Below are 15642 nucleotides of genomic sequence, written 5' to 3'. Positions count from 1 at the left end.
TCTTCCTTCTTGACAAGTCCAAGGTCATCAGGACTGGGCAGAGCTCCATCAAAGCAGGGAATGTTGATTTTATACACTGGAGCTGAGCAGACTGTCTGGCACAGAAGAAGTGGCCAGTAGGATTAGGGAATGTATCAACCTTAATTTTCTATTCCTTTATTCCTGTCATTTCCTGTACCTCACAAAACGTTTCCAACCTTGCCAGTATCACCACCTGTGAAAATCTCACCACCCACCCCTTGGGCTTCACCTCCTCCACGAAGTCCTCTTTGATCACCTTTGCGTTTTCTGAACTCCATAAGCACTTTTTGTGCATGTTTCATGTCACTCATGAAATACTAACTTGTGTTATTTCTCTGCCCTGTTCACAGGGAAGTCCTTGCATGGTCCTTCACATCCAGCTTTATCAGCATTTAGGTCCTGGTATAAAAATCATTGTTTGCTTACATGTTTCACTCCATCCCCAATTTTTCCCAAACTATGAAAGCAGTGAATTCAGTACTCGTTTTTCTACCCTAATGCTTGGCACAGAAGAGATGCTTGGTAAGCTTTTTACTTGCTCTGCGGAATCTGAATTGCAGTGATTTCTGTGAAGTCTTTTCTACTCGGCTAGATTCCTACATCCTGAAGGTCAGTCTTTGTTTTCTGCATAGTGACTAGCACAACAAATCAGTGTGTTATAAAAATTATCTACATTTCTTTCAATGGAAAGATGCAAATTTTAAAAATGATCTTTGGCTTTTCCACTCTTGAAACATAAACACTTTCTCTGTACCTTGTAAATAATACACACGTAAGATGATCACCACTGAAGTTCTTTTCCCAAGCCCTGAGTATTAAGGGGAATGACGACTGCCTACTTGAGGAAGCTCAGGTGATCCGAAGATCCCAAACTATGGTCCTTTCTCCAAGAAACGGTAGTGGAAGGGAGTGTTTCACCACATGTGGGTCAACAGCACCTGACATTGTCTCAGTTGTGATTTGATTCTCCATGTGCTTATAATTTCCATCCTAAATCTCAAGTTTGGGAAATTGGCTTTAAGGGATTTTTGCCACATATATCTTAAAAACTAAATTTTACTGTGGCTCTTGATAACTTTTTGAGAGCTAGCTTGACCTGAGTAAGAGAGATGATAGCTTCTTAATGACCGCCATCAAGGCATGATGAAGTACGCGTCTCCGGGAGCCATCAATCACCTGCTGGAAGGACCAGGAGGGCTGTTTCCCAGCCAAGAAGCAGGCCTCAATCTCTTGGCCCATTACTCTCACGTCTTCCTTCTATTCTTCTCACTCCATTAGGCTCCTGTGTATCTGCACCGAGGCTATCTCAGAGTGGCCTCCCATCTCTAATCCCTGATATTTCCATTTGGGTCTAATCTACCATCCCGACTGAAACATTCGGGAATGTTTACAGCAGTATTTAATCTTTCTTTGCTCTGGTTCTCAGAATCTCATTTATAAATCTATTTGAAATTATCTTTTTTGTATCTATTGCTATCTTCTCCGGTAGATCGATATGTATTCTCTCCTAATCTAAAACCTAGTGGTCTAGAAGCACACTTCTTTCTGAGTAATCGAGATAAAGTGCTTGGTTGTTTCTTTGTTGTCAGGGCCTTTGTCTAAACCTGCAATGCAACCATCAATACAGCCTCAGACTGACACGTTTGACTTGTGAATCATTCTATGGAAAGGCAAAACAAATGAAGAAGTAAGACTTTTGAAGCCTCTGGGGTTTATAAACAGGTTTTAAATTCCTCATATTTGAGTATGTTGTAGTAATATGCATGATTTTGTTCTACTGTATATAAAGTATGATGCAAAGTATTCTATAGAATAGAGAATCACAGATCATCAAGTGTAAAAAACAGCTGACATTCACCTTGACTAGGAGTTTCCTGGAACAGGGAAGCACGAAGCATCTTTGACAGTTAAAAAACGTATTTTGGAAGCTGCATATTGCAGGAAAGATGGCGTCATAGACTAAACCAAGGTCGTGTTCTATGATAGCAGTATGGACACTGTTATTTGACATGTGCAGATTCTCTGCTACAGGCACACTGGTTCCGGCACCTGGTTTTCTTTCTCTGGAGATTAATTTTTCATGTAGCAGTTTACAAGGAGTCTTTAACACTACCATGAAGATGGCTGTTAATTCAGTTTTCCACCAAGTTATAAAAGAGCCCTGGCCGGGCGCGGTGGCTCAAGCCTGTAATCCCAGCACTTTGGGAGGCCGAGACGGGCGGATCACGAGGTCAGGAGATCGAGACCATCCTGGCTAACCCGGTGAAACCCCGTCTCTACTAAAAAATACAAAAAACTAGCCGGGTGAGGTGGCGGGCGCCTGTAGTCCCAGCTACTCGAGAGGCTGAGGCAGGAGAATGGCGGGAACCCGGGAGGTGGAGCTTGCAGTGAGCTGAGATCCGGCCACTGCACTCCAGCCTGGGTGACAGAGTGAGACTCCGTCTAAAAAAAAAAAAAAAAAAAGAGCCCTGATGAGAAAGAAGTTATGTCATGGTTATCTCACAGAAAAAAGAGAACTAAATTGAGGTTAGGGTTCATACCCTCAAAGATATTCAGAGATTCTTAAAAAATTACCTTAATTTTTATAGCATGCTTAAAAAATTGACACTTTTTTTCATGGGCAACTAATGAGTTTCCATATATCAATGAAATTTTGATTCAAATTTGTAAGATTTAAACTAATTCTGTAAAAAAAAAAAATCTATCTTCTAATTTTAACCTTAACCATTCAAAAAAGAACAAGACATTTTTTGTTATCAAGTACTCAAAACTTGGTTTAGAAATAAGCTGTCCTTGAGTCTGAATGCTGGATCGGGTTTTTGAAAAATGTTCTAAGAAAATTTTCTAGTTTGTCACCCCAAATTGCATGTCAGACAACACAGAACACTTTGTCACGCTTAGACACCATTCAATCATAATCTGAGCTTGACTTCAAAGTTTTCAGAATTCAATTTTGTTTAGAATTAAGAAAATATGACTGTGGAGAACATATTTCTGTGGACTGTGGAGAACATTTCATAAGGGCAGGCAGAGCATTTCTCTTCAGGCAAACACCAGGGCACAAGGGAAAGGGGAGTGAATGAGCCCATTTGTCTTTTACCTCTGTTTCAATTTTCTACTCTCTACATGTAAGTGTCCAGCTGCACCTTTGACCACAATGGGACCCCTGAAAGGCCACAAAAGCTGGAATTGCTTAAATATATATTTGGAGATGTTTGTACTGATAGTTATTACACAGTGCAGACGAGCATGGGCAACATGAGAATATGGAGACCACAGCTCCCATGATGTGCAAAAAAAGACTGTCATTTGTGACTATCTCAGGGACACTTTTCAATCCAAGGTCGTTTTTTTAAAAAACAAAAGCAAACCAACCTTTTATTGTTATTAGATACCAGAAAACAAACAAACAAAGACAAACATACAGGTCACACATGAAACCATCCTGAGAAATTCTGAGTCTCATTTTCTGTGATTCTAATGAAGTCTAAAACAACAATAAAAAGAAACAAAAGAAATGCAGACTCCTTGGAGGATAGTAATTTGATCCAACTAAAACATGATTAAGAAACTTTTTGGACATAAAATATGGAAATGACTTCTGATATAAATCAAAATTGCTCAGTATTAGGAGACGTATTTGCTATTAATTTGGTTTCAGTTAATGTCTCTCAAGAACATGAAATCAGAGGTACAGACATGAATATTAACTTGTATTCAAACTAATGTTCCAGTTGGCATATACTGAGCCTAAGAGGGAGAAAGTGTGAAAAATAGATTGCAGGTTGAATAAGATGAAAACACTCTATTTATTATAGTGAGTTTAATAGTTACATTATTTATTACAGTTCAGGGGATAGTTTTAAGTATCTAATTTCATTTGAAATAAATCTTGGAGTTATTGTAAGAGGTCCTACGCTACTGCTTCTGATAAGAAAAAAAAAAATGTTTGATGTATAAGAGTTGAACTCCAGTCAAAATCAAATAATCTAAAAAAGAAAATACTATTTTACATAACACTTCAGGTAAATTCTGCCTCTCAAAAATATATGATATATAAAAAATATGATACGTTGTGCAGTAGGAAATCAACACCCTTCAACAAGAATTTCTTTAAAATGACCTTTAAAGTCATTTATTACTTTGAAGACATCATTTAAATTTTCTTTCTTTTTTATTTGAGGAAATTCCCCCATCCTAAGCCCTACTGTGTGACTGTCAGGTGTGAGAGAACAGGCAAGGTTCCTGTAGTTGGCTAAGAGGCTCCTCATTACTGGAAAAGCACAGCCAAAGCCAGAGGTCTCGGAGGGGAGCATTTGATGACAGCAGAGCTCAGTGTTACAAGTTACGATTCAGAACTCAGAAATAATGCTCAGACACTAGGACTCTGGCGTTTTCCTTAGTCTATGCGTGCCCAAGTAAGAGAAACACACACCCCCCAGTACACATGCAAACACAAATTATTGCTCTGAAGTTTTTAAGGCCAGTGTGTCCAATCTTCTGGCTTCCCTGGGTCACATAGGAAGAAGAAGAATTGTCTCGGGCCACACATAAAATACACTAACACTAAAAATAGCTGCTGAACTGAAAAAAAAAATCACACACACAAAAATCTCATAAGAGAGTTTACAAATTTGTGTTGGGCCACATTCAAAGCTATCCTTGGCGACATACAGTGCCACAGGTTGAACGAGCTTGGTTTAAGGTATCATAGGTAAATTGTAAAATGAAGATTGACACAGAATAACTAAAGTCTGATGCCATATCCGAAGTCAAGTTAGTTTCACTAATGGAGAAAATCCTAATTGATTTCATCCCCTTTTTAATCTCAAGCCTATATCCTTTGAGTTGACTGGAATTCTTTTGATAAAAAGGTAAGAACAAATAGTATGCTCCCTCCTAAAGTAACAGCGATTGGCGTACAGCTGAATTGGGTTCAGGTTTCTCTGTCTATAGGAGAGTTAGGGTCAAGTTTGTATTTGTACTCTTAAAAACCACGGGTAAATTTTACAGCTATTTAAAATGATCTACTAAGATTATCTTTGTGTATAAATATTAATTAATTAAGGATATATTAGGAATGCTGCTATTTTAAATTCTAAGTACATGGATATTTTGTCTAAGTGATAGAAATTCAAAATTTTAATAAACTTAAAATATATAAAATAAATTATATATAGGGTCCAAAATACCATCAAAACCTTGACTTTAGAAAATACACGAGTCAGAGTTTATATTTAGCTGCATTGGGAAAATGCAATCCAGAAAAATGGTTTTAAGAGAGAGTGAAAGAGTTCAGCTCACACTGAGCACTGAACTTGGGCTAGCTATTGATATGGTTAGTCCTGTAACCCTCAGTCCCTTCACTTAACAGACGTTTAGTTGGTGTTTATTAAATATGGCAGAAAAAATATAGTTGGATATGATGCTTCCTTTTCCTACCTTAATAAGAATATCTTTGAGGTATTTATGATCCTGAATTCCCTGTTTAAATACAAATTTAGCTATACTCCAAAATATCTGCTATGTGGTACCCTTTCATTGTTGCTTGTTCCCTTATTTCTATTTAGCTCTTTACATTCACTCAGTAATTTGCATGTCCACGTGTAACAGATTTTTAGAGTTATATTTTTGCTATTGATATTTAAATTTCTTAAGGTCCTAAAACATGATCAGTTGTTGATATCCTCCAGTTGCCCAGTGACTCTATCCTGATGTCGTGGGCTCACTGGTGGTATGAATCAGATGTATCCTTCCTAAGCTTGTACTGCAGGAGCCTCCAACTCTGCAGAGAGCTGTGTTACTCTCTCTCCCACCATGGTGTTACATTTATCTACGTATTTTGTTAATTCTGACAATGTTTCCTTAGTATATTTTGAATCCATGTTACTAAGATTATACCATTTTAAACTGCTTTATCTTCCTGGGTTACTAAACCTTTCTATCCCCAGAACCTCAAAAGTCTATTTTTCCTGGGATTCTGAACATATTTTTTTCTCAAAATCTTGAAAGTCTCTTTTTTAGTAATGTTTCCACCCTCCCCTAAGAATCTATTTTATGTGCAATTAAAATGGTTTCAACAGCATTCTTGAGATAATACTTGCCTGGATTATGACCTTCCATTCTTTTACTTTTGATGTTTTTCTGCTCACCTCTTTTACGTATGTCTTTTGTAACCTACGTAAAGCTAGATTCTTTTCCTTTAACCCAGTCTAAGAGTCATTGTCTTTTAAACTTCAGTTAGTGCATTTCCATTTCTTTTCCTTTCTGTTACATGAAGTTTTACTTGTGCCATTTTTGTGTGTGCTACTTAAGTTGTCCCACTTTCCTATATTTCACCCCCCCTCTTTTTTTTTTTTTTTTTCCGTCTCCCAATTTGGCATTTTGTATTTTAGTTCAATCCCTTGAATGGTTATACTAGACAATGGAGGTTCACCTCTAACTTTGAGGGTTCAATGTTGACAGTGACTAGACTGACCAGGTGAATGGGCCAGGAATTGCTTCCCGGGAGGTCCCCAGCCTGAGGTTCCAATAAAGGTGAGGAAGATAATGACCTTGGCACAGGGACCATGACCTTTGAGGACATAGCTGGCTGCTCTCCTGGAGAAGGGGCTTTCTACTAGGCCCAGAGGAGCATGGTCCATGCAGACTACTGAAGACCTTTGAACTCAAGCCCTCACTGGGACTTGAGGCCACTCCCCGCTCCCCGCAACCACTGTGGCCACACAGCTGGAATTGATGAGGGGCCAGGGTACTGAACAGCAAGGACTTGAATAGAGAGAAGACAGGGAGGCCCAGCTCTGAACCTATAAACACATGGTGTTTGGAAAGGTCTTGAGAAGCAGCAGCCATTATTTACTGCCAGAAAATTCACCAGGCAAGTCCCATATGTGCTAGGAGTGTGAGGAATTACACATGTCCTACAAGTGCTGCAATGATAAGAAAGTGTCTAAAACTCCCCCCTCATTCGGCACCAGGATCTTCTATGCAAGGAGAGGTCTTTTGAGTACAGGGAAGATGAAGAAACCTGGAGCCAAAGCTGTCAGCTCCTTCAGAATTCCAAAGTCCACACCACAGAAGGGATTTGTTGGGGAAGCCAGGCTGAGAAAGTTCCCACTCACTCAGCATGGAGAACTCACACCCAGGAGAGGCCACCTATGAGAGATTCTTCAGCCACGCTCAGGCCTTAAGCATCATGAATGCTCACACTGGAGAGATGCCTGGTGAGTGCAATGAGTGTGAAGAAGCCTCATTTGTCACCGGGAACTTCATAGGCTAATAGGCCTCATGAGCATGGCCAGTTTTCCGCCGCAGATACACACTTGGGAGTGCACACCAGACATGGTCTTAAGGTTGCTGTGCACGTGCCTCCTCATCCTTGTTTAGGAACAATGTGCTCCCACCTGAGAGGCAAGCAGGAGCGTGGCCTTTGTGAGAATGCCTTTGGTCATGATGCAACCCCATGTCCAGAGCACCCGTGCCAAGGGCCATGGGGTGGCCTCAAGGGCCACAGAGGTGTGAGGACTTCGGGGGCGATGATGTACTTTCTGACCGTCCCTGGAACCCAGGGGTAGTTGTCACCCATAGGGCTGATGGGAAGAAGCCGTCCTTCCTCTCCATCCTGATGGGGAAGCTGCTGCCCCCACATGATCAAAGAACGCAGCCTCTAGTGTCACCCACACTACCCTGGAGCGAATCCGGACTGTCTGTGCACAGAATTGGCCTAATCTGGACAAGGGGATCAAGGGGTGTCCGCTGGAAGCTTCTGGGCAAGGCTTCCTTGCCCCATGGATTTTAAAGTCTCTATGTGACAGCTGTGATGGCTTCAAACAGCCTATGAGTCCCCTTATTTGTGGACTGTGGTATCCAAAGTGGGCGGAAGGTGCCCTAGGACAAATCCCCCAAAGATACGTAGAATGACTGTATTATCAGATGAGATCGGGCATATTCAGGGTGGTGTGGCCGTAGATAGGAATGACTGTATTATCAAATTCTATCTTCCATGTTTTTTAAGTTCTCTTTTATATTTCAAATCTATTATTATGTTCTGGCAGCATTTAGGATAATTTTTTTTCAGGTCAAATTTCAGATCTAAGTTCTACTTTCTCTTTTTAGCTATGTCTTATTTGCTGTTCAGCCCATTTAGTACACTTTGTGTCAATTATTAAAATTTATATATAATTCTAGAATTTCAGGTATGTGTGCTTGTTTAATTCGACTGGATATTTCCAATAGTTTTCTTTTTTTTTTAATCTTTGTCTTATACAGTTTTATTTTTTAAACATATTAAGTATCCTTATACTCTATTCTTGATGATTTCAATTTCTATATTCTTTACTGTTTTGAATTCTTCTCACTCTTATTCACCATGGCTTGTTTCCACATATATTTTGTGGTTTTTCTGATTGTTAGTTTATGTTCCTTGAAATACTGACTGGGAAAATCATTTCAGGACTCCTTTGAAAGACAGGGCTCCTAAAGGATTTGGGCTACTCTCAGCCCGGTACCCAGGACTACAACTCATGACTGACTGCATTAAACAACATGCCAGACCCAGGACTTTCTGTGTCGCACAGGAAGAGTGAATATTGGCCCCAAACTCAGGTTTCAGTTACAGATATAACTCAAACATTATACATATACTGTTGTATATATGTATACCCTACACATACATATAATGTTGACCCTAAAAACTTGTAAGCATAAACCTATCAGGTTGTACTTACAAGTTTTTAGGGGCAAGATTATATGTATGTATATATGTATCACACATATGTATCTGTGGAAACATAGATGTATATATAATTACACTATTAGATGTAATTATATCTACATATTATGTATGCTATAATATAAACATATTACATTTGTATACATGTAAAGGTATGTAATTATACTTAAGAATGCCGCCCTAGGAAATACGCGCTTTAATTTCATCCCAGTGGGAAACTGGCAAGACTATGTGATGTCTCAAAAATCTGTGAGTGATATACAAGTCATTATTTTTCTTCAGGATTTCTTTCTTCAGGATTTGGATGGACAAAAATCTGTTCATAGCCCCTAGCCCTAGTCTGGTAGAGAGTGACTGTTTATTGTTGCCCACTGCTGTCTTGGTATCCTTCCGATCAGCCAGCAGATTGGCGAGAGAAAGCTCCTTTAATGATTCTCGCTCAAACATGGTACCTGTTGCTGTTGACAGACTCTGTTCCTTAGAGAAGATATGAATGGCCAGCTGGCTCTGACAGTTTGGGAACTAACGCTGACATTTGTGTTGGCACCATAACAGTATTTACAACTCAGGAAATGTATACAGTCAGATTACGATGGAGCCAGCGAGTTTTGAGGTTTTTTTTTTAAAAAAAATACAACAATATACATGTTAAACATGACCATAATAACAAAATTATCTTAAAAATAATTTCAGAGTGGCCAGGTGTGGTGGCTCATGCCTGTAATCCCAGCACTTTGGGAGGCCGAGGCGGGCAGATTGTGAGGTCAGGAGATCGAGACTATCCTGGCTAACACGGTGAAACCCCATCTCTACTTAAAATACAAAAAGAAAATTAGCTAGGTGTGCTGGTGGGCGCCTGTAGTCCCAGCTACTCCGGAGGCTGAGGCAGGAGAATGGCGTGAACCCGGGAAGCATGGCTTGCAGTGAGCCGAGATTGTGCCACTGCACTCCAGCCTGGGCAACAAAGTGAGACTCTGACTCTAAATAAATAAATAAATAAATAAATAAACAAACAAACAAACAAACAAATAAATTCAGAACTTAGGGATTCTTTCAGGAAATATCTGCTGTCTATGAAACATACGGCATGTACTTGCAAAGAGAGAAAGGATAACAAAGAACAGAGGATGGTAATTCGATTTCAGAGCCGGCCACTCATACTATATTTTGTAATAGTCCACTATGTCAGAAAACTACTAAAGAAAGGTAGAAGCAGATAAAGCAGAAAAAAAAATCAATTTTTAATTATGGGGAATATAAATATAAAATATCACTGGAGCAGGAAAAAAGGTGAATCTTATACTTTTGTTATTTTTCTTTTGGAAGCTCTGAACTGGCTCTCCTTCTCTTGCGTTTCCTTTTCTTTCTATGGATGTAACTTTGTAAGGAGTTAAAATTGACACATTTCTACACGGTCCCCAAAATTGTTAAGTCACTAGGAAAGCGACCCTGGAAGGCAGGGTCACAGGCTGGATTTTTGGTGAATGTAATTAACATACTTGAATATCATAACAATTTTGGTAAACATTATTAGATGGAAGAACAGTCAGTTGACATTTTTGTCTCTAATTTCCTAGCAAACAGTGAAGATGCCATCATTTTCTCGCAATAAGAGGAATGAATGCGACCAGGTACTTACTGCAGTAGTCCCAGGGCAGTGTGGGGATTGGCATTCACCGCTCATCCGGTTTGGAATTAAAACATCATCCCAGCACGATGGACCCTTTGGGAAAAAACAACAAGATATTCTTCTATGAGTTATAATAGAAATGTTCTCCTTAAGCCATTTTCTAAACTATGTCCGCTTGTATTACAACATAATAGTGAAATTCGTGGGGTCCAATTTTCAAAGTGTGGTCTGCAGACTCTGGGGTTCCTCCTGACTCTTTCAACGGATCTGCTAGGTCAAAACTATATTCATCAATATACAAAGACTATATTTGACGTTTTGCTCCAAATATGTTCATTTTCCACTTGTAGCCTTCCCCTAGGGCTGAGGTTAAATGCTGCCTTACTAGAAAGGCCATCCCTGACTTTGCTCCACTTCCCTGTCTGCCCTTCCGGGCTTCCTTTTCTTCATAATAATTATCACCACCGTCCCGCCCAACCCCACTAATGCAGTGGCCCAGCACAGAGCAAGGGCTGTCTGTCCCTACTGACCACAGCTACACAAAAGCCAACTTGGTCTACTCTGTTCCCTGAGGCATCCTAACACCTACAGAAGGGCCTGGCATCGAGGAGGTGCTCAGTAAACGTTCCTAGGCATCAAAGAAATAAAAATTCAAATAACAGCAACACTTCTTTTAAATTAGAGAAGATCACTTAAAATGAAATATCAGTGTCAATGATTGCATTTCTATTGTGTATGCTTTCCAGTCTGGGGTATTTTGTCATGGCAGTCCTGGCAGACAAATAGAGGGGCTATGGAAATGTTTTTTATCATGACTGTGCTGGTGGCTTTATGTTGTTATGTACTTGTCAGAACTCCTCAAATTGTACCCTTCAAATGGAGGAAGTCTATTTACACAAATTATTCTCAATAAAGTGAGTGAGGAAAAAAATGAACTGAGAAGTTGACAAGGAAACTCAATAAGAGACAGAGAATCTCTGTAGCAAATGTTGCTTAAAAAAGTGAATATAAATATCTCACTCCATACAGAAAAAAAAAGGGAACATCTTTATAACCTTGGAACAGGTAGAACTTCCTTGTAAGGACACAGAAGACTCTAACCCCACATAAAGAAATGTATAAATTGAATTTCAATGAATATTAAAGCTCATCAAAAACACTAAAATATGAATATACAAGCCACAGACTTGGGAAATATTAATAATACATATAATTGTCAAATAATCTCAGAGCTAATATAAAGAACACATTAATAATATAGACACAAACACATAAGTTAAAAATATGCAAAAAATTTGAACAGGCTATTTACAAAACAAGACGTATAAGTTGCCAATAATTATATGAAACGATGGTCAACATCATTAATAATCAGGAAAATGCAAGTTAACATCACAAGATACAATTTCACTTGACTTCACATCTTAGCCACTATCATAATACTAAATGTCAGTGAGGATAAAGATTAACAAACACTCTCACATGTAATTGGTGGAAATGTAAAACAACTAATTTGAAAGTGGTTTTGGATTTTCTTTCTTTCTTTTTTTTTTTTTTCTTTTTTGATACAGAGTTTCACTCAGTCGCCCAGGCTGGAGTGCAGTGGCGAGATCTCCGCTCACTGCAAACTCTGCCTCCTGGGTTCAAGTGATTCTCCTGCCTCAGCCTTCCGAGTAGCTAGGATTACAGGAATGCACCACCGCACCCGGCTAATTTTTGAATTTTAGTAGACACGGGGTCTCACCACATTGGCCAGGCTGGTCTGGAACTCCTGACGTCAAAAGATCCGCCTGCCTTGGCCTCTCATAGTTGGGATTACAGGCTAGAGCCGCAGCGCCCAGCCCTGGAATTTTTTATTATGTTAAACATATAGTTAAACTATGACTCAGCACTGTCACTCCAAGGTGTTGGTCCAAGGAAAATGAGAATATATGCACACATACAGCAACATAGACTCGTATAAGAATCTAACATCACAGCCTTACTCATGTTAACCCAAACCTGGAGACAAGCAAATGTCCTTTGACAGTGACTAGAATAAACCATGGGGTTTACACACAATAGCACAGACTCAGAAATGAAAAGAGATCTACTGAGTTACACAACAATACGTCATATTTACAGAACAACAGAAGTGTCCTGTGGAAACTTCTACTTGTCCTTTTCATCATCCACTTTTTTTTCTCTCCTGTTTGTAATATACATAGTGCATCTCGAACCACAAGTTTAGGTTATACACAGCAGAGCAACAATATCGAAAGAGTCTGGGTTCCTGTCACCATGAAGTGCCATAGCAGCCTTGAACCACCAATCTAAATTTTCACATGAGAGAAAAACTGAACTGTCACATTACATACGTCACTGTTACTTCGAATTTTTAAGATGTTCACTGTCAAACCCAATGGTCACTATTATTACAATTAAATTAACTGTTTTCATAGAAAAATCAATGGAACACACAAAACAGTAGCAATATTCTATGATCTAAAAACCAACAAGAATTTTCTTTCACATACATGAGGATGTTGACATAGGAAGATAAACAAGTCGATTGGAAGACAAAAGTAAAATATTACTTATAATATATCAGGGAATAAAAAAACCTTATTTATAAGTTCATGAGTTTTTACAATTACAGAAGTTGACCAGAAAACCCTAACTTTTAAGAAATCATTGATCATTTTGATGAAAATCTTTACCAAATGTGTTCTAGAGTCCATCCTTATTTCAGCAGATCACATGTGACATGCACATGATGACTTAGCTTTCTAAAAAGAGCAATTGTATAATGAATACATGCCACTTGCCAGAAGCCACAGTTAATACCATATGTACCTTATCTCTGGTGACCCAGAAACAAAGCAAGGCAGGCGGTACCACAGCCTGTTTTACAGATGGAGAGACTAAGGTTTGGAGATGCTAAGAGATATGTCCAAGGCTACAAGATTACAAAGTAAAAAAGTCAATTTATCATAGAAGTATTTGTTGTTTTGTTTACTTTTCAGACACAGTTTTTTAAAAATACAGGTCAAATAAATAAGCTTTTTTTAATTTACTGTTTTTACTATGAAATACAGTGATATCCTTGCTAACTATATCTCTGTCCTTCAGAGGCAGATGTCAGACAGACATCACCATCATGCCAGGATGGTGGACACTTTCCTATCTGGTGGGTAGGAAATTAGTAACTAAATTTACTAATTATGAAAAGAGGCACCAAGTTAAGATTTTGCTGCAAGAAATCTGTATGGACATACATTTTTTGAATATATATCAATATCTTTACATACCTTTGGCCTCTTTGCTTATAACCTACTTTTCTTTTATTTATTTATTTTACTATACTTCTATTAAGTTCCAGGTACATGTGCACAATGTGCAGATTTGTTACATATGTATACATGTGCCATGTTGGTGTGCTGCACCCATTAACTCGTCATTTACATTAGGCATATCTCCTAATGCTATCCCTCCCCACTCCCCCCTCCCCACAATAGGCCCTGGTGTGTGATGTTCCCCTTCCTGAGTCCAAGTGATCTCATCGTTCAGTTCCCACCTATGAGTGAGAACATGCGATGTTTGGTTTTCTGTTCTTGCGATAGTTTGCTCAGAATGATGGTTTCCAGCTGCATCCATGTCCCTATAAAGGACACGAACTCATCCTTCTTTATGGCTGCATAGTATTCCATGGTGTATATGTGCCACATTTTCTTAATCCAGTCTGTCACTGATGGACATTTGGGTTGATTCCAAGTCTTTGCTATTGTGATAAACATATGTGTGAATGTGTCTTTATAGCAGCATGATTTGTAATCCTTTGAGTATATACCCAGTAATGGGATTGCTGGGTCAAATGGCATTTCTAGTTCTAGATCCTTGAGGAATTGCCACATTGTTTCCAACAATGGCTGAACTAGTTTACACTCCCACCAACGGTGTAAAAGTGTTCCTATTTCCCCACACCCTCTCCAGCACCTGTTGTTTCCTGACCTCTTAATGACTGCCATTCTAACCGGTGTGAGATAGTATCTCATTGTGGTTTTGATTTGCATTTCTCTGATGGCCAGTGATGATGAGCATTTTTTCATGTGTCTGTTGGCTGTATAAATGTCTTCTTTTGAGAAGTGTCTGTTCATATCCTTTACCCACTTTTTGATGGGGTTGTTTGCTTTTTTCTTGTAAATTTTATTGAGTTCTTTGTAGGTTCTGAATATTAGCCCTTTGTCATACGAGTAGATTGAAAAAGTTTTCTCCCATTCTGTAGGTTGCCTCTTCACTCTGATGGTAGTTTCTTTTGCTGAGCAGAAGCTCTTTAGTTTAATTAGATCCCATTTGTCAATTTTGACTTTTGTTGCCGTTGCTTTTGGTGTTTTAGACATGAAGTCCTTGTCCATGCCTATGTCCTGAATGGTATTTCCTAGGTTTTCTTCTAGGGTTTTTATAGTTTTAGGTCTAACATTTAAGTCTCTAATCCATCTTGAATTAATTTTCATATAAGGAGTAAGGAAAGGATCCAATTTCAGCTTTCCACTTACGGCTAGCCAATTTTCCCAGCACCATTTATTAAATAGGGAATCCTTTCCCTATTGCTTGTTTTTCTCAGGTTTCTCAAAGATCTGATGGCTGGAGATGTGTAGTATTATTTCTGAGGGTTCTGTTCTATTCCATTGGTCTATATCTCTGTTTTGGTACCAATACCATGCTGTTTTGGTTACTGTAGCCTTGTAGTATAGTTTGAAGTCAGCGTGATGCCTCCAGCTTTGTTCTTTTGGCTTAAGATTGTCTTGGCAATGCGGGCTCTCTTTTGGTTCCATATGAACTTTAAAGCAGTTTTTTCCAATTCTGTGAAGAAAGTCATTGGTAGCTGAATGGGGATGGCATTTAATCTATAAATTTTGGGCAGTACGGCCATTTTCACGATACTGATTCTTCCTATCCATGAGCATGGTATGTTCTTCCATTTGTTTGTGTCCTCTTTTATTTCACTGAGCAGTGGTTTGTAGTTCTGCTTGAAGAGGTCCTTCATATCCCTTGTAAGGTGGATTCCTAGGTATTTTATTTTCTTTGAAGCAGTTGAGAATGGGAGTTCATTCATGATTTGGCTCTCTGTTTGTCTGTTATTGGTGTAAAAGAATGCTTGTGATTTTTTTCATATTAATTTTGTATCCTGAGACTTTGCTGAAGTTGCTCATCAGCTTAAGGAGATTTTGGGCTGAGACAATGGGGTTTTCCAGGGACAATTTGACTTCTTCTTTTCCTA

The 15642-nt window shown here is 38.9% G+C and overlaps 1 protein-coding gene across 1 annotated transcript in view; it reads right to left on the bottom strand.

The window, feature by feature from the left end:
* Positions 1–15642, bottom strand: part of PARK2 (parkin RBR E3 ubiquitin protein ligase) — a 1293247-nt gene that overhangs the window by 533358 nt on the left and 744247 nt on the right. The window contains exon 5 of the mRNA XM_011999643.1: positions 10392–10475. Within this exon, the coding sequence (XP_011855033.1) occupies positions 10392–10475 (84 nt within the window). The remainder of the gene's footprint in view (positions 1–10391; positions 10476–15642) is intronic.

Source organism: Mandrillus leucophaeus, unplaced genomic scaffold, assembly GCF_000951045.1.
Source record: "Mandrillus leucophaeus isolate KB7577 unplaced genomic scaffold, Mleu.le_1.0 Scaffold6, whole genome shotgun sequence".
NCBI classification, from domain to species: domain Eukaryota; kingdom Metazoa; phylum Chordata; class Mammalia; order Primates; family Cercopithecidae; genus Mandrillus; species Mandrillus leucophaeus.
The sequence above is the reverse complement of the archived record's forward strand: the minus strand, read 5'-3'. Positions and strand labels throughout refer to the sequence as shown.